The following is a 27,562-nucleotide window of genomic DNA, read 5'->3' as shown; positions in this document are numbered from 1 at the left end:
CTAATTTGATCTTTGGTTAATTATTTTAATTTTTTATGGAAATAATAAATCAAAGATTAATAGATCCATAAACATCGTATCACATTTTTATTACTATTTTAACACCAGAGCACATGATAGAACTATTTTAAAACATTAAAAATATGGGTATGTTTATATCATGAAATGAAATTAACCATAGCCATAACATCTATCGAAACATTTTATATTTATTATAGTGATAATTATGATCTGGTTTAAAGTTGCTTTCTACTATTGTTATTTACTAAAATTAATGAGAAAATTAATCTATAGCTATTTCTTTAGGAATTACGTATAGATTTATCACATATTCCGACTGAATCTATAGGTAATTCGTGAGAAATGAAAACTTTAGATTCAGTTGAAATATGTGATATAAACAGAGGTATATAGTTGTATAGACAAAGGGATAGAATTACTACAAAAAAGTAGAATTGTTAAAAAATTTAAGTTCTTAATTTTAAGCTTGAATTCAGTTAATTTCCTTGAAGTCTGAAAATAACCGTATTTCATAAAAAATAAATCATATGGGATTCTATTAATTTCAAGAAAAATAACTTGCTTTTTAAGAAAATGACTTATATTAAATATGAACTGTGATATGCAATAATCCGACAACTTTATTTTTTTAACATTGTATCTTTGAATAAGGCTGAATATTGGAAACAGAGAGAGTCTCATAAGTCATGGTCCATACAAAAAAGGGTATCTAGTAACTTATTTCTGAGCTAAAAAGTTTATATTTTATTTTATTTTTGTTTCATACTTTGTCAGTCTTATTAAGCATTAAATTTTTATTCAAAAGTAAGGAGTAAAGCAGTGTAGGCTTGGTGGCTTTTCATTTGCAGTATGTTAGGATCTATACGTAAAACTTTTGGTGTGATCTCTCAACACCTGTTTAATCGTGTGTTTTTTTGAGTTTTAATCTCCTCCCGAAGATGGTAACATCGTTAGCGAAACCCATGTCGAGAGCAAAATAAAAAGTTTTGGTTAGTGATAAAAATATTTTGTGATTTGCATGTTTATAAAAATTTCAAGGTTTTCATAAAACTTGAGAGTTTAGTGTATTTCTTTAAATTCTTTGTTCTTTAAAGATAGGCAATAATTTAAAAAATAACGGTTAAGACAACAGTTAAAATATTTACAGTTTTAGTCAAAAAATACTACAATTTATGCCGACCAAAACAAGGTATTTTTCTAAATAATATGCCAATAATGTAGGTTTACATGGGATATCTAATTTCCTGAATTACTTCGTTCTTATTGTAAAACCTAAAGGAAAGTTTTGTAGATTCCTGTTATAAACGACTGATACTCTCGTATTAATATATAATATATACCTGCATTTAAGATGCCATCTCCACACCATAGGTATTACGGACATCCCGAAGTGCTGGTGGTGTTGGGGGGAGGATGAAACTGAGAATGAGCAGACCACGTTATTATCGGGAAATTCCCAGCACTTACACGCGTTATGTTAAATTACCTAAATAACATGTACATTTTACCCAGCGACATTAAGTTTTTCAAACGAGATTCCCTCGTTGGTTTTTCCAAGCCTCCGAAAACCTTTGGTGGGGCACGACGGTTCCATTAGGAAACCTTAGTATAGAATAAACCCCTGGGTTGCCATTTCCTTACAATTCAAATGGCTGTTACGAAGAGTAGAGGATTGCTAGGGTCAGCGCAGGCATTTTCATGAATTTGATAAAAATATCGTTTCATTGATTTTGAAAGAACACTTGGACTAGTAGAACTATCTCATACATACCACAGGAATATGTAAAATGAATTTTATTTATGACTGTATCAGTTAAATAGAAATAATTATCCTTACCATCGAGCTTTTATTCTCGTATTAAATGTGCATCTTTAAGGCTATATCAGTACACTAAGAAAGAAGACTCCAAATTTATGATGAAAATAGCCACAGTTGCGTGAATTTCCGTAGACAATTATTCCAACTTCACCATATTTATGATATTAATTTTAAATTGTTAGGCAGTAGAAAATGAAAACGCTCAAGCTAGACCGATTTTAACACCAGTTTGATATTAATTTATACGCTGGTAATATAAATGGAAAATTATTGACCCATTTCAGCTACCTTGAGTTGCAATAGTTTTTACGATTTTAAAAATAATGCCTATTTTATCGCAAGAAACGACATTCATTATTTTTTATAATAATCATTTTATACTGATTTATTATTTAAAATAAAAAAAAAAATTAAAAATTATTAAAGTAGAAAACATCTGAACAACTAGTCAAAATGTCTACCATTTTGCTCTATGCATTTTCTGACTCTTAAAACAATTCGGCTTACCGATTTTCAAAAAATGTTCCGAATTCAGTACAAGCATGCCCTTTTAGGTAAAAGAGCTGACGTGACTCGTAATCTCTGTGCTATAAAATTTGAATTTTAGATGTCCCCAAAGGTAACAGTTGACAGGACTAAAGCAAGCCTTCAAGAAAGACATTGGTTAGGACTGCCTCTGTCTAGTCACATGTTTGTAATCAATATTCGTCATTTAAGTTAATTTCGTCTTAAATGTGGGCGGGAACACCATGATGTTAAAAGTCCAGTCCTGAAATGCTGTCATAGAGTCTAAGTTATGCATTAACACATACATTTAGGAAATGTATGCTGGCAGTGTGCTTCTCGTGTAACTCTTAGATTTTTGGCTGCTTATATATGCATGGTTTTCAAACTTCATTGAAAGTAAGTCTCATTCGTAAACAAATAGCGCCTAAATACCCTGTGATTTCATATGGCCCGCCTGCTAAAATACATTCTTTAAATATCATCCTCAGCTTCATGGGGTACATCTATCATGACTCTTTTAGTGCTGATTTCTGAAATGTTATTAACCATATCCATGATATGTTCTTTAACATAAATTACGCCTTCCTTGATGTTCATTTAATTCTACTGTGGAAAATTTACCGTGTTCGTTGAAATATTTAAACATTTTGGTAAACGTTTTAAAGTTGGGTGATTTTCTGTTAGGAAATCTTGTATTATTTTCCACTTTTATAGCACGAGCACTACTATTCCAAAACCCATATACAAAAACGAAGTCAGCGTACTGGTTGGAATATTTCTCTGGCATTTTTAATTATTTTAAAATAATAAATTTCAAATTAATTATAAATTGTGAAAATTTGATGTTAACTTAATATAGATAGTGTCAAAGAGTTACTTTAATTCCAAAGTTTACTTTTTAAACAAAACTAGAAAGGAATGATGAGATGTCTTCCACAAATATTGACCATCGATAACTTTTTAATTAACATTTTATGTGGGAAATAAACATTAAATTATCGATTATAAAATTTGTGGAGAAGAACAAAACTAGGTTGTTCAGAAGTTATAGGTGAATTAAAAAATTGCCTTTTTATTAAACCACCTTGTATTTGGTTTATAATAAACCTATAAATTTTTTTATTGGAATCTCCTGTATAATATCTATAGGCATAATTAAGACAATAAGACTTATAGATTAGGAATAGGTTTTGAATAAAGAGATGATAACTCTGAAAAGGAAATAGTTGTTTTTTTTTTGTAAAACTACCTAAACTCTTATGAATGACGCTAATAAGATATTTCGCTAGTGAAATAATACGTTTATGGACAAAATTATTTGTATGGATCTGAAGTCCGTCGCTACCGGATCTCGTTGCCTTTTTCAAGGCCTTACAGATGTTATACATTTTATTCCCTTGAGATTTAAAAAAATATATATAATATAAGTATTTTACCACACATGGCTTTGGTTTCTACCGAGTATATACTCAATACACATACTCAAATTAAGCAGTGTGAGATGAGTTAGCTAAGATGGCATTGCGATTTTGTGATGTGTATATGTTACTATATAAAATAATATCTGGACCAAAAAGTTAAGAGGGAAGAACCGAACTTTCCAAAGAATTACTAATTGTAGATGAGTAATCATTTAAGCAAACTCCTCTAGATGACTTGTGCCAAATAAAACAATGCCAGTCCTTACAAGATTATTACTTTAGTTTTGAAATATAAATGTTGGACTTAAGTAGTGATTGTAAGGTCATGCAAAATATTCTTTTATTTTTTATTTTTTCTTCTATTATTTTTTGCTTCAAGAAAGCAAGATCCTCCTTTTGATGGTTGTCATACATTTCTTGATTACTATTTCTGATATTATATGCAACATTTACTTTACACATTTTTTTAAAGCTAAATAGACTTAAATTAAAATTGTCAGAAAAAATACCTGTTGAATCGGAAGTAAATTGCTTTTGGGCGTACCAGTCTGCCTTATAAAATGTATTCAGTGCACTCATAATCAAAAGAGCAAATTCGTTTAAAATTCAGGTATTTTTTTATGCTTTTATTTTTTGGACACATTGATTAATATTGTCACTTGCGCATTTTTTGAAATAAAAAGTTTCTATACAGGGTGCCTCAAGTAGAAACTATGGCGTCAACATTTATTTTTTTAAGAACACTATGTATATTATGACTAGAATCTATATTAAAAAATTCTATGATATATTTTGAATTTTTTTTGTATAGCAAACCATATGCCAAGAGTCAATATATCTCAAGTAGAAACGATGACTCCAACATTAATTTTTTATGTGATATCTTAGAAAGTAAGTAGACCTTATTATTTTCGGACATTTTTCAATTTTAGAACCTATACTTAATAATGGTTTGTTATGCGATTATAAGTATAATTGTCATATTAGTAGTCATTTTTATCAGATCATTTTTTAATATGTATTTATTTGAGAAAGAGCGAATTGGAATACTCATGATGATTGGTTTTGGAGACCGGTTTTGACTGGGTTTTGGATTTGCTACGCCGAATGTTCTATTAGAAACGGTGACTAATCCCCATGTTGTGATTAGTACAATTTCCAGGAATTGAAATTTATCAGTAGGGCCATAGTATTTATAAGTAAGTCCACCTTTACGTTAAATTGGCACGGTAACAGGCAAAATTGCAGATATTGGGCAATCAAAAATTCTCATTGGTACCCAAGAATACCACACCCAGCGCCCCTAAAAAATATATGTGTGGGCAGGTATTGTGAAAAATCGAATCCTTCGACCCTTTCTTTCAAAGAAATATTAACTATAATATTAGGTAAACGGGAGCCTGGCAGCAATAAATATAGTATAATTTTTAATTTCTAATGTGTTATATTTCATTAGTATATTATATATACTAATATACAAGTATTCAAAATACAGTGTGGTGAATGTAACTGGAATAAAGTCAGTTAAAACTAATCAAAGTTTATCTCGCAAAATTCCTGAGACCCGTCGATTTTTGTTTATTTTTTCTCATTTCAAGATAGTTTTTGTATTTTTTCACCTACAGGAGGGGTCCAAATTAACCCCAACTTTTTTTTTAATGGTAAGCCACTTTTTTTAAACTCTCATTGAAAAGAGCCCTTTTTCTTGAATAAACTGCCCTATTTACTTTTGTGATTATCTAAAGGAGAAATACGAAAAAAGAAACCATTAAATTATTAAAAGTTGCGTTTAAAGTATAAGATGCTCAAAATGAGCACCATTTACTTGTTGGCAAAGCCCAAGACAATAATAAAATTCGTTTCTGACATTTTCTAACACTTCCGGAGATATTTGTCGGATTTCTTGCCTAATACGTTCTTTGAGTTCGTCCTGGTTTGCTCATATAAATTTGACTTTTTAAATGTCCCCACAGAAAAAAATCAAGTGAGATCGGGAGAACGTGCCGGCCACTCGATTGCACCCCTTCTACCAATCGATCTGTTTGGAAAATTGTAATCTAAATACTGGCGTACATTACGGGCATAATGTGGGGGAGCACCATCTTGTTGCATCCAGAGATTCTTGCATCATACAAATCTGGATCGAACTGACCCGGATATAAGGCACGTAAGACTGGAACTAAATCATGTTCAAGAAATTCTAGATATCTTTCCCCAGTTAAAGTATCATTGAAGAATATGGGCCCTATAACTTGCCTGCCAATTATAACATTAGTTTTCTGGGGATATTGTGTAAGAAAAACTACCTTACCCAGTGTGGGTTCTCATCAGACCAGTAGCGATAGTTCTGCTTATTAACATGGCCATTTACGGTGAATGTAGCCTCATCAGAAAAAAGGATCCACTCCGAAGATCATTAATTCACAGAACTGAACTCTGCGATCTGGATCGTCTTCCAATAACTCTTGAAGGGGTTGCATTTTATAAGGTCGTTTGTTTGCACTTTTTAAAATTTTTAGAACAGATTTATGATGAATAGAGTTTTTGCGAGCTACTCTTCTGGCTGCAGTTACCGGATTTTCTTCCATCGCTAACAATACATTTAATTGGGTGTTTTCATCGATTTTAGAAGAACTTTGTCTTGTCTGCTTTCGATTTTACTAACCGTACCTCGGTTAATAGGTGGCAAATCTGGATATTTATGCCTGAATAAGTGGACAACCTCTAGCTGAGTACGACTTCTGTCCCCATAACCAATCATCAATAAGATTTCAATCTTGTGGGATTCGGATAAATAAGGCATTTTTTTCAATATAAGTTAACTTATTTAACAACTGATTGAAATTCACTTTAACAGTGACACTACAACAATGTCAGGAAATGTCTCGATACCAATAAAATAAACAAACACGCCAAAAATTTACCAACACAAAATATTTCGAGCCTTTTTTATTTACAAAAGTAAATAAGGCAATTTAATCAGGAAAAAGGGCTCTTTTCAATGAGAGTTTAAAAAAAGTGGCTTTCCATTTGAAAAAAAAAGTTTGGGTTAATTTGGACCTCCCCTGTAGGTGAAAAAATACAAAAACTATATTGAAATGTGAAAAAAAATAAACACAAATCGACGGGTCTCAGGAATTTTGCGAGATAAAATTTGATTAGTTTTAACTGAATTTATTCCAGTTAAAGTCACCACACTGTATATCATAGAATTATAAAATGTCATGATATACGGTATATTCTATTTAAAAAAAATTAATGTTGACGGCATAAAATGACGCAAAAAACGTGCGTGATGTGGCAATACTGAATTTTAAATGAATTTGTTCCTTTTAACATAAATAGGCTGTATAAACGCGCTTTTCATATTCATGTGGGGTAGCTACATTTCGATTTAGCGCGGCAATAATCCGATCACATTTTTGAAATTTTCAAAAAAATTAAAAAATGCATTATAAAAATTCTATAGAGATGGCGTTGCTCGTATAAGTCGCATGGAAAGTCGATACACCAATTTTTAAATAATAACAACGATTTTAGTAATAGTTAATAGATAAAATAGTGTAAAAGTGTAATTTGGTGTCCAGAGTCTCATTATAATAAGTGAAAAAAGAAATACCAGAAAAAAACAGCGTCGCAAAACTAAATTCGAATCTCGAAGTTTGAGGCCTCTATACAAAATTCAATAGACTTCATTAAAAAAGAACTGGTTAACTTCAATAACAAATTTAAGTCCTATGAAACCAAGGCGCACGACCAGCAAAATAAATACAATGGCATCGTGATCTGTGGTCTTTGTTAAAAAGAAATTGTTAAAATAAACTGGTGTGGTTTTTACGGAAGTGTTAACGAAGGAAAAACAAAATCTATACAAATCAGTGTGTGAAAAATACGGTGTCAAAAATTGTTGGTCATGGAATGGTGAAATTTTTGTTAGTAAACATGGTACAAAAAAAAAACAGATTAAAAGTAGCAGTGATATATAAAAGAAATAACCAGCTGTTAGTTTATTATTTACTATTTTCGTTATTTAATGCATTTATAAATAAAAAATACGGATCACACGCACAAAATAGCCCATAGCTAAATAGCTAATAGACTACTCCAAAAAAAACGATTATTGATTTTTTTTTTAATTGTTGAAAGTCAATGAGTACAACTCAAAGTTTGTTTTCAAGCTTTTTGAGGGGCTCGGACTTTATCAATTAGTTACCCAACCAATCAAAATAACAAAAGACTCATTTACACTATTGAATTACTTTATCGCAAACAATCATCATCTAGTCTTAAGAATTGAGGTACTACAATGAGTGACCATGAGTTGGCTGAACCTTGGCATAATATTTTTTCTATTAACAATATTAATGGAAAAGTTTAATTTTTGTGCGATAATATTAATATATTGTAAGATAGACATGCTCCCTACACTACATACAGGGTTTCCAAAACTAGTCACTATGGCTTACCGACACCTTAAAAGTAATGAAAAAAGACAGAGATAAAGCACTGAGTTTTTACAGAAAATATCCTGATGAAGCAAACTATAATAATTTTAAATGTCTTAGAAATATAACCACAGTGGCAATAAAGCAAGAAAAAAAGGCATATTTTTCCCTTAAATTAAAAGAAAAGAACTCTAAGGACCTTTGGGCTAACTTAAAAACTCTTAAACGTTGGTACTACGAAAAAATGCGTCTCAAACTCGTTTACAGTTTTTTTGAGTGATGTTGCCAAATAAATAACTATTTAATAAATTTAATTCCCGACCTACAATCCGATCAAGAACAAATGGACTTTTATCAAAATAACAGATTCAAAGAACACTTAAATTTTAGCTTTGCTTGTTTTAATGAAACGGAGATTTTAAATGCTATAAAATGTGTAAAGCGCCATTTACATTGGTCAGTCTGAAAGGAAAATAATAACGAGAGTGCAGGAAAACTTAAGAGAATATAATAAACACAAAGATACCGAAATCACCGACGCTAAATCGGCTTTTGCAAGTCATTTATTGTCCTCAAAACACTTTCCTTCCATCCCGGAAAATGTAAAAATCCTTCATGAGTGCCCCAATGGAAAGAAGCAAAAAGGAGTCCTGTACTGTCTTGTGTGAATAAGGTTTTTAGCTTTGAACCGCATTTAATTTTTAACAATATTTATCACGACGTAAATATAGCACGTAAGTTTAGCGCTTGCCTACGAACCCGATGGTCGTTCGTTCAATTCTCGACCAAGTCATATTTCACTTTTTATTTGTTATTTTATTTATTGCTTTATTTCCGTTCTCCCGTTCAACTTAACCTCATTCTGCTTGTTTTATTTACTTTTATTTTATTTAGTTTTGAAACCGGATTTAATGTGAACGTCAGCATTATTTTTTATGTATTTATTTTTTGTTTTAACTTAAATGATGATGAAATTAATTTTGTTTTTACTTTTAAATGTTTGTGGTCTAAACGAATAGCTTTACCGGTAAGTCGTATCTCAATATTGTAATTTGTGTCTATTCATTAATGTTTTGTCTTCATCTTATCCATGACGAATATGACGATTTAAACCAATAACGCATAAAATAACCGAAACAAAATAATATATAAGTTATAGATAATAAGATCTATATAGTATGAGAACTGGAGGTTTGTTCACGCCATCGCATTATTCCATAAAATAATACAACAAAAGTCTCCACCTTATTTCCATAACAGAATAACTTTTAGGACGGATATCCACAATATTAATATAAGGCACAAAAATATTTTCACACCGCTTTTTACGAAAAATCTTTTTCGTACAACACTGCCTTACAAATTGACAAAGCATTGGATGGCTTAAATTTACCACCAAAAAAATTTATGGAACACGTCCAAAAAAATATATTATCTACATATTTAGACTATAAGTTGTTTATAAAACACCATGTTTAGGTACTATTAAGGTATGACTTATCATATTTGCAATGCTTTTTGTTTTTTTTTTGTTATACATGTCTAGTTAGCAAATAAATTTCAGGGATGAGAAATAGCTAGCTAGCAAAATTAGTATGTTATCCAATTCAATTATAAAATATTTAGATAGAGTAACTCTAGAAATTAGCTTTACTTTTAATTTTACCTAGGTTAGCTGAATAGGCGACTGGAGGGTAGTTGCTTGAAGAAGTCTCTCTCTGCATTTTGAAATGTTAAGTTTATATTTTATAAAAAGAAAGTTATGGCGGAATGCTAAGTAATAAAACGACAATTTTTCCGTAAGATGGGAAGCAAAAAAAAAACAAAGGAATCAGCCGACACGTTTTTCTGCTTTTTTCTTCTTGGGGCAACCAGAAAACTAAAGTAAATTAGAGAAACAAATATAAGGAAAGCTGAACAGGGGCAAGAACCAACTCTTTTTTCCTTTGTTTTTCTGGTTCCCTAGCTGCGAAGAAGCCAAAAAGCAGAAGCTATTGTCTTCTGCTGCCTGACTTAGGAAGTATCCTGACAACTTATCGTTTTATATGTTCTTTTATTAAATAATTTGTATGCAGAAATTGTTGTAACTATTCATGTTTAGACCAGCTATATATCTAGCTTTTTACTACATAAAACGATAGATACAGATGCCACAATAAAAATCAAAAACATCGAGCACTTAAACTGTTGGACATTTGTATAAAACATTCCACAAAGTTGGTCTTACGTCAAGGATTAGAGTGTAGAGTACTCCTTAAATGATAAACGTGGAACATTAGACTTTTTCTAGTCAGAAAGTCGCAGGTATATTGAGTCTGTGTTTATTATATCTGTCAGAATGTATTGAGATAATTCAGAATTGCGATAGAAAATATCCATTTTGAAAAAAAGGACGACCCTTGCCGAATAAGCCAATGATATGCCACCTGTGTGATACAACTTTAACCCGAGTCGATATAATTTTAATAAACAAAGTTAAGGTTAGCACGATAGTTTTCTTTTCCTTTTATTGTCTGAATGCCTTGTCCTAAAAAAGCCAATAAACAGAAACACATGTCAAACAAAACGTCGGATTTTTTTTTTTGCGTCATGTTGTAATGCATGTCGTAGAGTCAGTATTATTATTTTCGGCGGACATGTTCGTTATAAGTAAAACTCGTAATTCATGAAAACACACACTTAATTACGTCAATATAAAGTACCGTCGCGAATAAAATAAAAGAACTAGTGATAACTGAACCTCTCCCAAACTGAACCTCTCCCAAATCTTGCCATGTTTTTGATTCTTCAGCCTCAACTACGGTAAGAGTATTCTTAAGGACCTGCATTACTCGTTCGACCTGACCATTTACTTTACTTGCACCATGGGCTATGAAGTAAAGATCAATATTACTTTTAGAACAAAATGTTTAAATTCGGTAATAGTGAAGCATTTTTCTTGGTCCGATATTATACGACTTGGAGCTCGGAATAACTGAGTAAAATTCCGAAGATAATCAACGGTCTGTTTACCCGTCAGTGAAGAAATGTGATATAAAACAACAAATTTCGTAAAACCATCTATAATTAGCAAAGCATATTCTTTTCTGTCACTTTTCCCACTTAATTTTCCAAAAATATCAATGTGAACTGTATGCTAGAGTTTTAAAATTTTGGAAATAAAATGTAGCTGAACCTGTGACTTTCTACTTTTGTTTTTAGATGCTTTACAAATAAGACAATTATCTACAAATTTTCTGACATATTTTTAAACCAATAAAAGTTGTACAGCTTATCCAAAGTTTTTTTTTCTCGCCTTGGATGTTTTAAACCTACATGAACATGGTTGATTATGGACCAAGCCATAGAACGTGGTTAAATTGGAAGGCATTTTAATTTTTCATTTCTTTCTATTTTCTTCAACAAAGTATTTTTTCGAACATCATAAATTTTTTAATAAATTAGTAGGCAGTTCATGAGATTTCCACTTGAAGAATTTTATCATCTCTTTGCTGTTCCACTTGAAGTCAATCTCTTTGCAACTCTAAAATATGAACTTTTTTTACAATAGATGTGCAGCTGCTGACATTAGAAATAGGTAAATGATTTCGTAAAAAGAAATCGACGTGCTTCATGCGATTACCTTCACGATACTGAGTGTCAAAGTCAAAGCCTTGTAAAAATGCCCACCAACGAAGCACTCTAGGTGTTAAATAATTTTTTTTTTTTTTTATAAACTTTTAAAGAATGACAATAAAGTCTGGTACAACGGTAGAATATTTCCCATACAGATAATGCCTAAAATGTTTAACAGCGTTTATGACAGCTAACGTTTCAAGTTCATATGAACGATACCTTGATTCCACCTCAGAAGTACGTTTACTGAAATACGCAACCACACGTAATTTACTGCCGGGCAGCTTCGTGATTGTCACACAATTTAACAGATTTTTGCGAGTTTTTTTTTTGTAAGAGCATACAGAGGAGCTGCAGTTTTAGAAAAACTTGGCATAAACTGTCGAAACTACGAAGCCAAACCTAAAAACTGGCAAACCTGTGTAGGAGTTTTGAGAATTGGCAAATTACTTAGTGCAGAAATTTTGTCAGTGTTAGGACGAAGCTCACTACCTCGAACTAGATACCCCAGGTACTGAACTCCAGTTTTAAGAAATTTGCACTCTTTTAAATTGAATATAAATCCGGCATCTGCCAAAACAGATAAAACCTCTAATTATATTGGCCTCTAATAACTCTGAAACCCTAGAACGCACAATCTCACGCTCAACGGGAGCTAAACGATAGGGTCTACGTTAGACAAAATTCAACGTCAGTATCAATTTTTTTCTAAATTTACTTTATTTTTTTTTTCGAAAATAAAAACATTTTTTTCACGAGTCAAAACTAAACCCTTGTTACTAAAACAAACACTGATGTTTTGGCTCATTAAATCTCTGCCCAATATAACGTCAATAGAAACGTACTTATCAGGGACTACACATAAAACAAGTTCAAGAAAAATATCTTGAATTTTATCTAATATTATAAATTCTAAATTCCACAATATAGCATTCCCGCTCAAACCCTTTAGAGATAGCATACAGTCTCTATTTTCCATTTGACAAAACTGAAACACTATGTTTAATCAAAGATCAGTCAGATCCTGAATCAAAAAGAAAAGAAACAATCTTACCATTTTTGGCTTTCATTTGTCCTTGCGGCAATACCTGCACCTCAATCAAGTCGGCCCACCTTTATTCATATCGAGGTTTGCTAGTAGAAGCTTGCTTCTCTTTATCAGGACAACTGGTTGCAATATGCCCTGGTTTTCCACAAGTAAAACACTAACAGAGTTTACGATCTTGCTATCGTGCACTACTCGCCTATTCACAGATTACAGATCACTAGCCACATTCATTTTGCACTGATAAGCCTTATGTCCAATTTTGCCACAAACACGACACTTGCTCAGAAATGATGATTGTTCCTTCTTGTCTGGCTGAGTAAGGGCACGACGCTTCGAACTAATATGATGATCAGTTGGAAATAGCGCCGGCTGCTTACCTGTAGAGCCCCTTAATGCAACGCAAAAACTCTTTAGATCTTTTGGTATGTCCGCCTGTAATTGCTTATGAACCGAGTCAGATCTGTTTGCCACAACATGACATGCAAACAATGTTGCTAAGGCCTCTTCGTTTTCACAAGACTTTATTAAGTGCATTGCTAGGCGTAAACGTGCAGTCCTTCGTCCAAAAGCGTTGTATTGCTAGGAACACTCTGACGTCCACGAACTGTTTCCTCGAACATGTCCATAATGTCAACTAAACTAAATATGTCATATTTTAAATAGTAGAAATAAATTTCTTGTTTCTATTTTTTATTTTATTTTATAACTCTTTAGGCATATACAAGGGTTCTATTCATTAGGTCCGAAATCCACTAGCAAGAAATTTGGGATAGTTTTAATCAGGGGTAGTATCAGAACTTAATAAACCCCATGCCTCAAAGAATTGCGACTGTTTTAAAAAATAAATATATGTTCAATATAAATGAGTTTACTTTCCCATTTTGTTGTGTTTATAAAGTAAGTAAAGCTTATTATTTGTTTAAAACTATATAACACTATAAAATTTGTCTTTTTTTTGGGGGTTTAAACAGAAATTATTAAGAATTTTCAATTGGGCCAACTGAAGTGGGACGGGGCTCGTATAATATGAACAACAACACAGACTTTATTGGTTTTGAAAATGTCCATAAAAATTCTGTGCGAATATCTGCCCAAGTTTTATCTAAAGGTCTAGAACGAATAAGCCGCTGTATCTCCTTTTAACGCACATGATAAACTAGTCACCAGCGTAATGCCAGATAACATTTGCATTTTAACAAACAGCACCAGCCTTCCGGATCTGCAATTTTTGATTTTACTCTGCATTTCAATCATTTTTCTAAGTAGCAACTTCACTTGACTACTTGGAATATTTGTCTGCGTTTTAGGCTGATTCGTCAGGATATTTTCAGCCAATTGTGGACTGGTTAATCCCACTTCTGATGTCGGAGAGTCAGTATTATTATTTTCGGCGGACATGTTCGTTATAAGTAAAACTCGTAATTCATGAAAACACACACTTAATTACGTCAATATAAAGTACCGTCGCGAATAAAATAAAAGAACTAGTGATCCGAAGCCGGTCTATCTATCATCAGTTCTCTCAAAAGACTGCTTTTTCTTTTCCTTTATGCTTCTCCAAGCATTCATTCCCGGCTTCATTCCACTCTCTCGATATCTCTTAAAAGATATTGAGTCATGTCCTTTATTTTATTTCTGAATAAACTTAACTAAACATCAACATGAACCCAGACTCATAAAAATAATTAATGGACGGCCGTACCGCCGATCGGTGACAGTAACTTAATACCAAGCCTAATACTAATCAAAATAAATCCCTATATTAATATTCTTAGAAAAATACGTATAGCCGACATGCATAAAAATTGGCAATGAAAAACGGTTTTTAGTTTTCCGATATCTCTTTAAATAAAGTCGGTAGAAGGTAAAAACAATTTTGACAAATTTCGGTTTTTTTCGGATAACTCCGGAAGCATTGAATTGAATTTAAAAATTTTTTAAACGTCATTTTATTAAGCTCCAAATTGCGCAACTTTACCTCTATTTAACCGACCGTGTAACTCTTACGGTTTCCAAGATTCCAATGGTCACCCTTGAATTTGGGACACCCTGTACAATCCTTGTTTTTTCTGCTTCCCAATTCACGAAATATCCTGATAAACCTATTTTTTGTTTTAAAAGGTTACGGCAACAAAGTAAGACATATACGAAATATTCTTATTTTAAAATAAAACATCATTATAAACCTCATCATATTTATCTCTTTAAATTTTATTTTTTGGCAAAAGAATTGGTATGCCCAGATGTTTTCACCTTCTTCAAAAAAATAAAGTTATTTGCGTTTTATCGCTGTTTTAATGGCTTGATCTGAATACCAAAACAATTAAACCACTTTAAAATCGAAATTAGTTCAAGGACCACGTTAAGTGGACACCCTATCCAGGAATATATTTTGAGTCAACTGTAACCTTAACAATCAATTAATACTAATGAAAAACAGCCGTTGGGTGTTAAATATTCCGAAAAAGTTAATCTCTTATTATTCCGGTACAAATCAATTAATGCGCATTTTTGCTTGAAGTCTAGACCACCCATATAATATATCAAATATTTAAACAATTTATCATTGTTTATGTTATGCTTATTGCAATTAATATTATTTCGCAAATTAAATATTAATCGTTATTCTTACTATGAATATATGAGTATTAGTTGCATCTGGTGATAACTGTTTTGCAAATTCTATGATAGTTTTTCAATAAACATATATAATTGTTAATGATGTAATCCAAGTATATTATTTACACTGCTTAAATATCAATGGGCGGATATTAAAGTTAATTGAATTATGTATAACAGTATTCATGCAATAAAAAGAATCTATACCGAAAAAATAATTACATATGTAAGTTTATATTCTTAATTCATAATAAAAGTGGCTTAGTTTGAAGAAATGACCTTCTTCATTTTTAGGCAAAACATATGAAATTTGGTACATAGTAAACGACATATTTTGAAGCATTTTCTTTTATTTCCAATTTACCAAGAAAATTATCTTCATTCATTTTTCAGGGTATAGAAAAAAATAATGTTTATCGTATATTATTACGGGACCCGAATGAGAAGAATTTTACATCCTTTAAGTCACAAAGATTCCTATTTAATAAACAATTAATATGAATATTTGCAGTATTATTATTATTTAGTTTAAGTTTTAAATTATTTTTAATAGAATAGATAATAAGATATAGAATAGATTTGATAGATTAGATAAAATGATACTTAAACTAGAATAATACTTAAACATTGGTGAATATGTTTAAAAGTAATAGAAGGAGAGACTTTTAGGAACAGTAAATAATTGAATCAGAAAAAAGTAAGAATGGTAATTACCGACACGTGCTTGTGATTTCTTATGTATCTTAACTCCTTATAATATGCACCGAAAATTATTTATTAGTAGATACTATTAATATTTTTCTATAAGTTAATCCTCTGTAACTAGGTGGATTGAGTTGATTAAAGATTTGTTGGCTTATACAAAGATTATCCTGTAGATTTGATTCTAATATTTCTTAGAACTACAGTCAATTATTTAAGATACTAATAATATCTAAAATTATTCTTCTTAGGGTTTGTTTTAAGACTCTTATTTTTATTAGATGCATTAACAAGATGTTTATAAAGAACTAAATTAATTGTTAAAAGGCAAAAAATCATCAATCAAATCTTGTTTCAGTTTTTTAATAATATTTAATTTAATATTTTATAAATTAATTATAAATACGTCATAAAATATTTGCGTGAATAAAAAAAATTAAATGAAATAAAAATGAAATACGTTTGTATATTATGTTATACTTTTTTAATTGTTACCTACCAGTATCAGAGGTACTGTTAGATAATGTTTATAATTCAAACTAAAATAATGTGTACTAATATCTTATAAAAATGTATTGTAATTATAACAGCTTAAATGAACAATTTTATTTAAGAAAAAATACATGAATTTTAATAAAATTAGTATTCATAGAGTTAATATTATGTAAATTTTATCAAAATAAAATACATTAAAATATTTTAACTTTTCAAAACGTCAAAAAGATAATATAAAATTTTTCCTTTAAATATCCCTGTAATGGATTTAAGTCTGGGGACCTTGTTCGCTAAAGATGCGGCTACCTGGCTCAATCTAACGATTTGTCAATTAATAGTTGATAATAATCTTACGATTTTGGGACAAAATATGTTTTTATTCAATTAGGTTCAAACTTAAAAAAATTGAAAAACATGTTTTTACAAGTGACTCTTTATTAAATATTTATTTTGTAATGACCTCCTTCTAAACGTACACATTCCTTTATTTTTTTAACCAAAAATAGTTGAACTCTCCACAATTGTTAAATATATTATGTATAAAATTGTATAAAATATATAAAATATATTTATTGTATAAAATATTGATCCCTATTGAGGAAAAATCTAAGGGGGTAGGAATCAGGTAAATAAGTGGCACAGGTTCTTCTCCCTATACCCAACGATTTTCCAAATGTGCTTCATCATTCATGAACCACATAAACCTGATTTGCCAACAGCACATTATCTAAAGATTGCAGATTCTCAAATTCGTACCTAAAAAAATTTACAAAATTTTTGTTTCTGTATAGATATAAAAGAATTCTACAAATGTTAATGTAATTTTATAAAAAAAAATAACTTTTTAAAAGTTTAATAATTGGTTTTAAGAGGTATTTTGTATTCCAATTTTTACTTTGGGAAGCAAAACGTTACTGTTATTAGAATTTTTATATTTGTTTGTTATTTCGATGCTATTTGCACGAAAAATAGCATTTATCTGCAACAATAGTGTACTGCACAACTGAAGGTGTGCCTGTTTAAATAAGCACGTAAATAAATAAAACTGTTGTTACTGGTTAATGAGAACCCAGGAGTATTTAGAGCCGAACGTACGCAATACCCCCAAAACGTAATGTTTGGGCTTGTATATTAGAAGATGTAGCTTTGTTAGTATCTTAGTCCTATATGAAGAAAATTGATGCTGACATGCTAGAAAAAACTATCGAATCTCCGATAGTTCATGAATTACAGAATCAGAGAGGCGTACAGTGCAACTTATCTTTAATAGAAAATTTATTATATTTCAACAGTGGGAACACCGTCTCATTATGGAGTTGTAGTTAGACCATGGTTAAGAAATAATTATCCCAATAAATGGATTGGAAGAGGAGGTCCTGTTGAAAGGCCTACTAGATCCCTGAACCTATCGCATCTTTAATACATTTTACAAAAGATGTAGTATTACTGATTTTTTTTTAAACCAGTCACGACTATTGATTTCATTTCAAAAAATATTAATTTATTAGAAACAGCGAATAAAATTGCTTATTGATCTCAGATCATTAACATTTATAAAATAAAATATCTTACTTATTGGTATAATATTTTGACATTTTTTGTTTTTATAAATCCGGATATAGATCTTCTAAGACACAAATATGTTTAAAAAAGATTTTTTGCAAAAAAAAGTTTAATGGCGCGCATAGAAATTTCACCTTCATCGTCGATTGCATTTATTATTATAAAATTTACAATTTTTAACAGGCATGTTTTATCTAATATTGATATTAAAATATTATTATAATTTTGTTTTGTTTATTTTCTCTATTTGTTGTAAAATTTAAATTGTTCGTGAGAAGAGATCACCTCTGCAGTTAGAATTTGAAAAATAATAGCTAAATTTATTCAGTAAAGTGAGGAGGAATGTTAAGTTTTGGGTCTTAAGTAAATGTTAAGTCATTTTGAAGTTGCCCAAAAATCATTGTTTTGTTTGAAAAGACGAGAGAGTTGGAATATTAAATTTTTTCCACGCGTCTTTGGTATAAGTGTGCAGTTCTCGATAATATCGTAGATTCGAATATGTTATCTTTATAATTATTATAAGTCTCGTCCCACAATTTCATTAAAAGTTTCATATTTGGTGAAAGCCAAGTTATATATTCTTTTTTAGTTCTCTTTATTAGTAATTTTCATTATTGTTTTAATTATGTGTAAAATTTTGCAGTTAAATAATTCTATTTTGGTATTGACATCTCTTATATGATAAATATTATTTCATAGTAAATAATATGTATCTAATTCAAGGGTATTATAATTGTGATCCTCATAGTTATCCTTATTCGAAAAACTTTTCTTTCAATTTAATATTCATGGATTCCTAGGACTTAATATATATGTTATTCGCAATTGCCGAAATCGGCCACTGCCCTAAATCTTTACCCACAACGCGTTCTGGGTATACAAATTTATCCATAACGCAACAAGAAATAATTGTTTCGAGCACTGAGTAAACTTAATTGATTAGAACTCGTGGTGGATAAATTAAGTTACCCACAACGCGAATGAAGTCTTGGTCTACTGTTGCTTCGCTTTATGGATCATAACCGGAGATTCCAGCGCCGTTAAAAACCTGACTCAAAGAAGCCAAAAGCCAAGTCCACGCAGCTAGAATAAGGCAGCACCACACGGTGCACGAAACTGAACGGCAATCCCATAGTCGACCGGGTACATTTTTTAACACAGGATTGCGATCTTCCCAAATATTCAATTAACGGTATTAGCACACGTTCATGTTTATGGCGATAGGTGGTCTCTTTGAGGTATCCCCAGCGGAAAAAATCATTAAGGCATAAATCTGGAAATCTAGGAGGCCATCGAATAAACCTTCCCAAACCACGGGCTGGGCAACCATGATGATGCCAAATTCTATTGAGAATAATATTCAGCCTGCGAAGTGTAGGAATAATTTTGTTCCTCAGAAGATTAAGATTCATATTTTTCGGCATTTAGATTGCTATCAATAAAAAAGGATCCTATAATTTGGTTTCCTAAAATACCAGTCCACACATTAACCTTCTGAGGGTACTGCGTACTTTTTGCGATACTTAAGTGTTGCCGTCGGTAACTCGGTTGAGTAACTGACGGCAACAGATGGATTGTTCCAATTCTAGCCCCAACTATCGCATAGGTGGCTCTTCGACATTATGGTGGAATTTAACCAGTACCTAATAGACGCTCAGTTAGCGGTCGAAAGAAAAATGATCCCAACTCGACAAAGACAAAATTAACCGTCGAACCGACGTTTCTTGTTTTAGTCGCACCAATCAGAGTCTTTCCTGCCCGATAGTTATGTAAAGGGGCACAACTACATGTAAATCCTATGACCGGTCGTTGCTAAGCCATACCGGTATAATAATAAACAGTTCACTTAAAACACAAGACATGGTGACAGCGGTAACGCATCTTGAGTGGCCGGGATTTTGTTAATTTTAATTCGGTAACCTAAAAATTTTGCCGAATGGTAAATCGGGCGGCTGGTGGCAACGTTATTTTAAACAATTTTCAAGCTCAGTGCAACCCTTCAAAAAATCTGGAGTATGAGCACTTACTATGGAGATATAAAAATTCTGATTATATTAAGACTTGTATCCTTGAAGACCTTCAGATTTTATCAGGGAGGTGTGCTTCCAACAGGCTCGTGTTTAATGTAAGAAAGACGTCTATTATGGGGTTTAAGTGCGATGTTCAGGGTCTGATGTTTGACGAAAATTCCCTCTTGCAGAATTAAGAGTGCTGCAAGTTCCTAGGAATTACCATTGATGGTCGCCTTCGGTTTGAAGATCATATTTTACGCTTAGCTGGGAAATTATCTTCTGGATGTTTTGCAGTAAGAATGGCAAAACAAGAGCTGGGAGGGGTGGTTGCACGTTCAGTGTACTTTTCACTTATTGAATCTCATATTCGGTATGGCTTGCCTTTTTGGGGTTTAACCAATAAGGGGCAACTTAACATTGTCTTTGTTATTCAAAAAAAAGCAGTTAGATACCTGTGTTCTGCTAAGTTAAGAGATTCTTGCAAACCCCTCTTCATTTCTGAAAAAATCCTAACTCTTTTTTCACTCTTTATCTTAGAAACAGCTGCTCTTATTCACAAAATTCCCAAGCTACCCTCTGACACTGGCCATTTGACTCGTCGTGTAAATGATGTTCCTCTACCTATTCCTACGTCTTCCCTTACCAAAAACTCATTAATTTACATAAGTAAAAAAATTTACAATCATGTTCCTCTATGTATTAGACATATATCGGATGTTAAGAAATTTAAAAGAGAATTATAAACGCTTGTAGTGGCTAAGGCATATTATAACCTGGATGACTTTTTTAATGATAGGTTTTAACCTTGGACATGTTGGAAATTTTTTTTTCCGTTTTTCTTCTCTAGTTTTGTCAACAAGTTTACCTTTATTTAGTAATTGATTGTTTTATTTAATTATCTTTAATTCAAGTATGATCAAAAAGTTTTGTCTTCTTGTGTTTAATTTTGTTCATTGTTTTGTCAATTTTTGAAATTGTATTTTTGTTTTGTTTTTTTTAGCTTATAGGATGCTTGTACACAAGAATATTCTTACATTTTTTATACGAAAACAACTTACAAGTACTTAGGAAACTATTAATCAATCTATCACAGCTCTACTGTTATAGTACCCAAACCTTGGTTTAAATGAGGCCATGGACATTTGTCGTCCAATGGAGGCCAGCATAGTGACTTTAAAAGAAATTACTAAAAATAATGTGAGTGCTGACTAACACTAGAAGAAACAATAAGAAGAAACAATGCAAGGAGTGATAGAAGCCTCCCAGGTCAAGAGAAATGACATTTCAGAGACAATTTTGTATTACAAAATAGAAATAAAAATGTCTATGAGGTTTAGGAAGACACAGTAGTAATACAGAATATTTTAGTGAATTTGACTCCTCTGAACAAAAGAGTGACTATGTTGTGTGAACTATTACAAGTTCAGATATTAATGTTATTGAGTGGTTATAAGGCATATATCCAAGGCATAGGAAATGTTAATGAAGAATTCTCAATTTCTTTGTCTGAAACTGCTACTCCCACAATGAGTGAACGCCCCACGTGAGTGCCTTGAATGTACATTTTAATGTATAATTTTAATGTTATGTCAAACAATTGTCATGGAGTGACACATGAAACGTGACTAATTTTTATCATTAGGCAATTAGGCATTAAGTAAATAAATAATATATAGCCCGTTCCAATTAAACTTCAAGCCACGCCATTAATGATTTTACATATTTTTCCATATTTTTTACGTAAGTTACTTTTTTTCAGTAACTATTTTTCTTATAGTTACTGAAATTAAATAAAAATTTACGTTACAAATTTTTAAAAAAGAATAATTTTGATTACAAGTTGAGAGTATAAAGGTGAAGAAAACATATAATTTACCTAAAGTTTGATTTATTTTGTTTTGTCATTTGTCATTCCTTACCAAGAAAATCAAGGGTGATAAAGTGTACTTAGTACAAATTATAGTCGCATGATTCCAGAAGTGGATATCTAAGAGTTGGAATAAAATGTATGAATGCCCTTTATAAGAACTCAACTGTTGAACATGCACATTAAATCCAGTCAAACCTATTATGTTAATATTGAGGCGGGTACTCACTTAAAGGTGTATCACGTAACGTATCTGATACGGTATCAAGTGACTACGTCGTTGCGAACTTCTTCTAGGAGGATCGCACTGCGCTCGTAGCTATCCGTCTCATGGCAGTTTTTTGACGAACACAAAGAGGTTCGCAGCGCGCTTGTGGACGTCAGTTTGATCGTGTGTCGTCATCAAGTGTGTACGTCGACGTATTGACACGATGGGAGAGCAGTGGACGGAAGAAATTGGTCAGGCTATGGGTATACCGGCAGAAAGTTGCAAGAAGAAGTTTATAACCTTATTGGTTTGCCATAGAAGGGAGAAAATGAAAACGAAAAACAGCCATGGAACCGGTAAAGGTATGTATTAATAACTAACTTTTTTTTTTTACAATTTTTGTTTACAATTTTTTGCAATGGCAAGCAATGGAATGCAAATGGTTTGCATTCGAAGCAATGTCCTTCCTCGCAAAGACAGAGACTCCACGGAAAAATCGACTAAATACTATAACTAGTGTAAGTATTTTATATAAAGTAAAAATATTTAAAATATACAGGGTGTAACATAAAGGTTGGGAATAAATTAAATAGTAGATTCCTTGGTAAAAAATAATATTTTTTCCATATGAAGTTATGCTTTACGGGGTTTCTTTTCAACTTACAGGGTGTCAAATTTTTTCTAAAAAATGTTATTTGTTTTTTTTTAGATTTTGATTTTTAAATTTGATTTTTGGTAATAACAGGTTTTTACTGTAAAAAAGCTATTTTTTTACCCAGGAATATGCCATTTACTTTATTCCCAACCTTTATGTTACACCCTCGTTTAGAGCTGATTCAAGAATATTTGTTTTGCCAGGCAATTCTCCCCTCGGCTATGAAATAGTCTGCTAATTCATTTCTTAGTCCTTTAACTTCTGCTGTAGAGCGGCGTGCAACATTTCTTATAGGATAGAATGATGTCATATCATGATCGTGTGGCCAAGTTCCTCGTTCGATTAATTGTCCATCTGCGTTTTCACTATCGACGTAGTGCCGTGGCATATCAAAAATTACGTGAAGAAGGTCGCCTCAAAAAATTGTGCAAGTGAACTATAGCCATTACTACAACAGTCGCTTTATGTGGCTCCAAGAGCATTAGTTTCCTTAGCACCCTGAAAGTGGATGACATAATCCTAAAAACGTTTTCAACCACTCTCCTAGCTCTGCTTAGTCTATAATTAAAAATCCTTTCTTTCGAGCCTTTGGGATGATTCTGCCCTGGATAAGGTTTCATAACACTTTCGCTCATGGCAAAAGCAGAATCGGCAAGAATAAAGTAAAGTAGTTTCTTAGTTCTACCGTTTAGATGTATAGGTACTGGTAATTGAAGTTCATTATTTTCAATCATCTCATGCAGTTTGCTGTTTTTAAAAACTCCTCCGTCCGAAATCCTTTCTTGACAGCCGGCATCCACGTAAAGAATGTTATAATTTGCATCCACCAGTGCAAAGAGAACGATGCTGTATGTAGACTTATAATTAAAGAATTCTGCTCCACTGTTAAATGGAGCTTGTAATAATACATGTTTCCCGTCCATCGCCTCAGTGCAATTGGGAAAATTCCACAAAACATTAAAACCGTCTGAAATAGTTTTCCACTCTTCACAGTTGTTAGGAATCTGCAACAAAGGAACCAATCAATATTTTTTAATGTTTATTCATATATATTTGATGAAAAAAATATATTATATTATATAATTTCCAATATTGTTTCAGGAGAGTAATGGGATGAAGACAGGACATGGTGAAATAGCTGAAGTATTAGCTGAAGAAGACAGCTTAGCAACACCAGAAGTAGCGCCAGAGCCGCCAAGGAAATCGGCAAAACCGGATCCAAAATTACAAATGCTGAAAGAGGCTTTCGGAATCTTAAAAACTGCTTCATCAAAACCAACTGATCCAATTAGCAATATAAAAAATTACGAAATTAGAAGTTTTTTGGAATTTGTCGTCAAGTAAAATTACAAAGTATTCCGAAAACACTAAAAACGCTGTGCAAGAAGGCATATGCGACTTAATTTTCAAGGCAGACAGGCATTACTTTGATAATAATGTTAACATTCAACCTGTTTACTCTAACCCGATACGACCAGGTGAATACCATGCAGCACCGAGTACATCCGGATATGTGTTACATGTTCCTACTCAACTAGATCGACATCTCTCTCAGCAATCCCAAGGCCTAGAATCTCTGGCTCAGTCATCTTTAAACCAGTCATCCTCAAACCTGCCATCTCGACAGTCGTCTCCAAAGCAGCTAGCTTCAGATCATCTATAATCAGAGTATTTCGGAGCGTCTACAATCACAAAGCAATGGATGTTTTCAAAAGACTCTCAACGCCCCCTATCTCCTATTCAGATACATTCAGGACAACCATCACTAAATTGTCAGCCATCTCCGCATAGTGAATTGTCAAAGTTACTCATAGTTTAAAGAATAATAAAAATATCTTACCTTCACGTCGCCTTTTAATACGTCAATGATTGCTTTATAAACTTCTGGAACATATTTGCTTGGATATTCTAAATGTATACTGCAATCTAGTAAACGAATCACCACTTGCCAAAAATCTCAATGTTACAGCCAACTTGTCTTGAACTGTTATAGCTTTTCTGAACTTGGTGTCTTTAGTGAAAATTTTAGGTCCAATATTATTTAACAGGAATGTAAAATCTGTAAATGCCATACGCGTGAAATTCTTGAAATGTCTACTGATCTCTTGAGACTTCATGTCCAATATTAAATTACTTCAATTTATTTTTCTGTATATTTCACTTTGCCAAAATCAACGAGGCCTTTTATAATCTTTAATGAGGTTGTATATAAATATAAACGCGGCACAAGCCACCATTTCGGATAACATTTTCCGCGTGATTTCTTTGCGAGCACTGCGAAGCTCTTGCTAAAAAGAGCGGATCCGAAAGCTCTTAGCTGGATACGCCGTAAACAAAGACGAGGCGTACACACTTGTAGGTTGATACCATATCAGATACGTTACGTAATACACCTTTAAGTGAGTACCCGCCTTAGCATCTACTACTAGAATATTTAAAACCGTTCACATTTTATCGTAACGCAGGTGCATCAGTTCTAACCTATATTATATTTAATATGACTAAGTTACGGCATTTTCTTTAATTGTGTTTGCTTCTTATGTTTATAAATAGAGCAAATGATAAGAGTCAAATCAGCGTGGGTGGATGGAAAATTTTGGAATTAATAAATAAGAAAAAAAACACACTCTTATTTTAAAGCGTAAAGGCTAGAAAATAAATTTCCAGGTGCGATTCGCTACCACATAATAATGACCCAAATACTTGGTCAGTGTAATATAATAGGTTTGTAATTTAAAAATAAAGTAATTTAATATAAAGGTTTGTAATTATATTTGTAAACTTTATTTTCTGCCTTTTAGTGCATTAAAACAAAATCGTGTGCTTAATTTTGATTTTCAATTTTTCATTTTATAATTTTTATTGAATTATAGGGACAATTATTAAAAGTGCGTGAACAATGAATTGCAAAGTTTGAAGAAAAATAGACAAACAGCCAAGAAAGTCAAGTCAAATAAAAATGCGTAAAATATAGATTCTTCTGACATTGCTAATTTTTTACTACTTGTGTAATGAAACAGTAAAAGTAATTTTATAATTGTCAGAAGATTCAGATTATCTGCTATTTTTGGAAAGCCATTTACCTTGGCACACTGAGGCAGGTGAAGAAGCTAATGGTGTTGAAACTGATACATGTAAAGAAGATCCTACCTTGTAGTTTGTATATACTGATGAGGATATTATATCTATAATTAGGTAGACTATCCTTTTTTTATCATATATATTTTCTTTATCGTATTTCTTTCTATACTATACTTGATCAGTCAGTCAGTCACCGGTATAGGAACTGCAGTTCTGCATTCTTCCTTATGCGATATTGCTCCATTTAGATCCTTGACGGAGTCAAATATTCTTAGGACCTCCTCCACACTTTAGTAGAAGATTGGATAGTAATACCCTCGTCCCCATTGCTTTTTAGGATACTGCTTTTTATGAGTCAAGAATCTCATACTATTGTTGCTTTTGGCATCCAACTTTATTCTGGGCTGCTCTTTTTTTATTTCTGATGAATTTTCTTGCATGTTTTAAAAAATCCTTTAGGTTGGCGTTACTACTATCTTATAACATGCGAAATCTGGTTTTATTTTTTGCGTTTTGGATTTGTTCGTATTCGGCGTATCATTCTTTCTTCTGCTTTTTTTTCTAGTGTTTTCTTCTTGACCGCTAATGTAATTGATTTGAGGGTGCTAACAACAGCACCAAGATAAACAAAGATTTTTCTAATTTTCTCGAAAACGAATCGACCGATTTAGAAAAATCAAACGTCAAAATAAAAGACTTTGAAAGACCTTTTAAACAAGCTATTTTTCGATACCCCTTACCATTTAAAATTTTTAGGGGGGGGGGGGCAGAGGGTGAAAGGGGGTAAACTAATTTTAGGTTAGAAAGATGTCCGTTAAAATTAAAATTTTCCGCTCTTTCAGAATCCGGTGTCAAAAATAGGGGTTCCCATTTAAAAAAAATCGCTTTGACCTTCAAATAACCTTGAAGGTCAAGTTTAAGGTCACCATCGGATGCACCGATTGATTCCCCAAAACTTTTGTATTTAAAGATTTTTTCTAGCGCCCATAGCGTTCCCAAGATTTTTGGGTGTGTCCATACTTTTGGGACACCCCGTATATATACATATATATATATATAAATTTTGGATACGGATGGATAATTTTGGATAAATTTTGAAGAAAAGAACAGCTTGATTGTCCATATGTGCTATTTCTCGCAAATTATAAGACCAGGTCTAAATTATACGTTTTCATTTGGCAATGTAGTTGAGCACAAGTAGCGCAAAACCATGGAAAAATAATTAAATACAAATCCACAACTAAACTTATTTGATTTCATGTATCCACTATTTTCATACGGTTTTCCTTCTATGATAAAAAACGGACTATCCAACTACCGAAATCGAACCAGCTCGACACATAAACACTGTTCTTTCTTAAAAAAAAAAGAGCAAATATTTTGCCCTATCTAGAAGTGAATCTTTTAAATTATAATATTTTTAATAATTAATCACTTTTGAATAATTTCACAAGGACTTTAATAGAACTCTTATTTGTGTTCAT

The 27,562-nt window shown here is 32.0% G+C and overlaps 2 protein-coding genes across 2 annotated transcripts in view; both read left to right on the top strand.

Moving 5' to 3' along the window:
* LOC126733723 (tubulointerstitial nephritis antigen-like) overlaps positions 1-27,562 on the top strand; it is a 76,271-nt gene that overhangs the window by 8,691 nt on the left and 40,018 nt on the right. The gene's annotated exons all lie outside the window — the stretch shown is intronic.
* On the top strand, positions 21,825-24,842 carry LOC126733725 (uncharacterized). Its single transcript, XM_050437105.1, has 3 exons — positions 21,825-22,704; positions 22,769-22,860; positions 24,099-24,842. Exons 1-3 carry the CDS (start codon positions 22,566-22,568, stop codon positions 24,339-24,341), a joined length of 474 nt encoding a protein of 157 aa, XP_050293062.1. The 5' UTR covers positions 21,825-22,565; the 3' UTR covers positions 24,342-24,842.

This window comes from Anthonomus grandis, chromosome 3 (genome assembly GCF_022605725.1).
Source record: "Anthonomus grandis grandis chromosome 3, icAntGran1.3, whole genome shotgun sequence".
NCBI classification, from domain to species: domain Eukaryota; kingdom Metazoa; phylum Arthropoda; class Insecta; order Coleoptera; family Curculionidae; genus Anthonomus; species Anthonomus grandis.
This window is presented reverse-complemented; position numbering and strand designations above follow the sequence as displayed.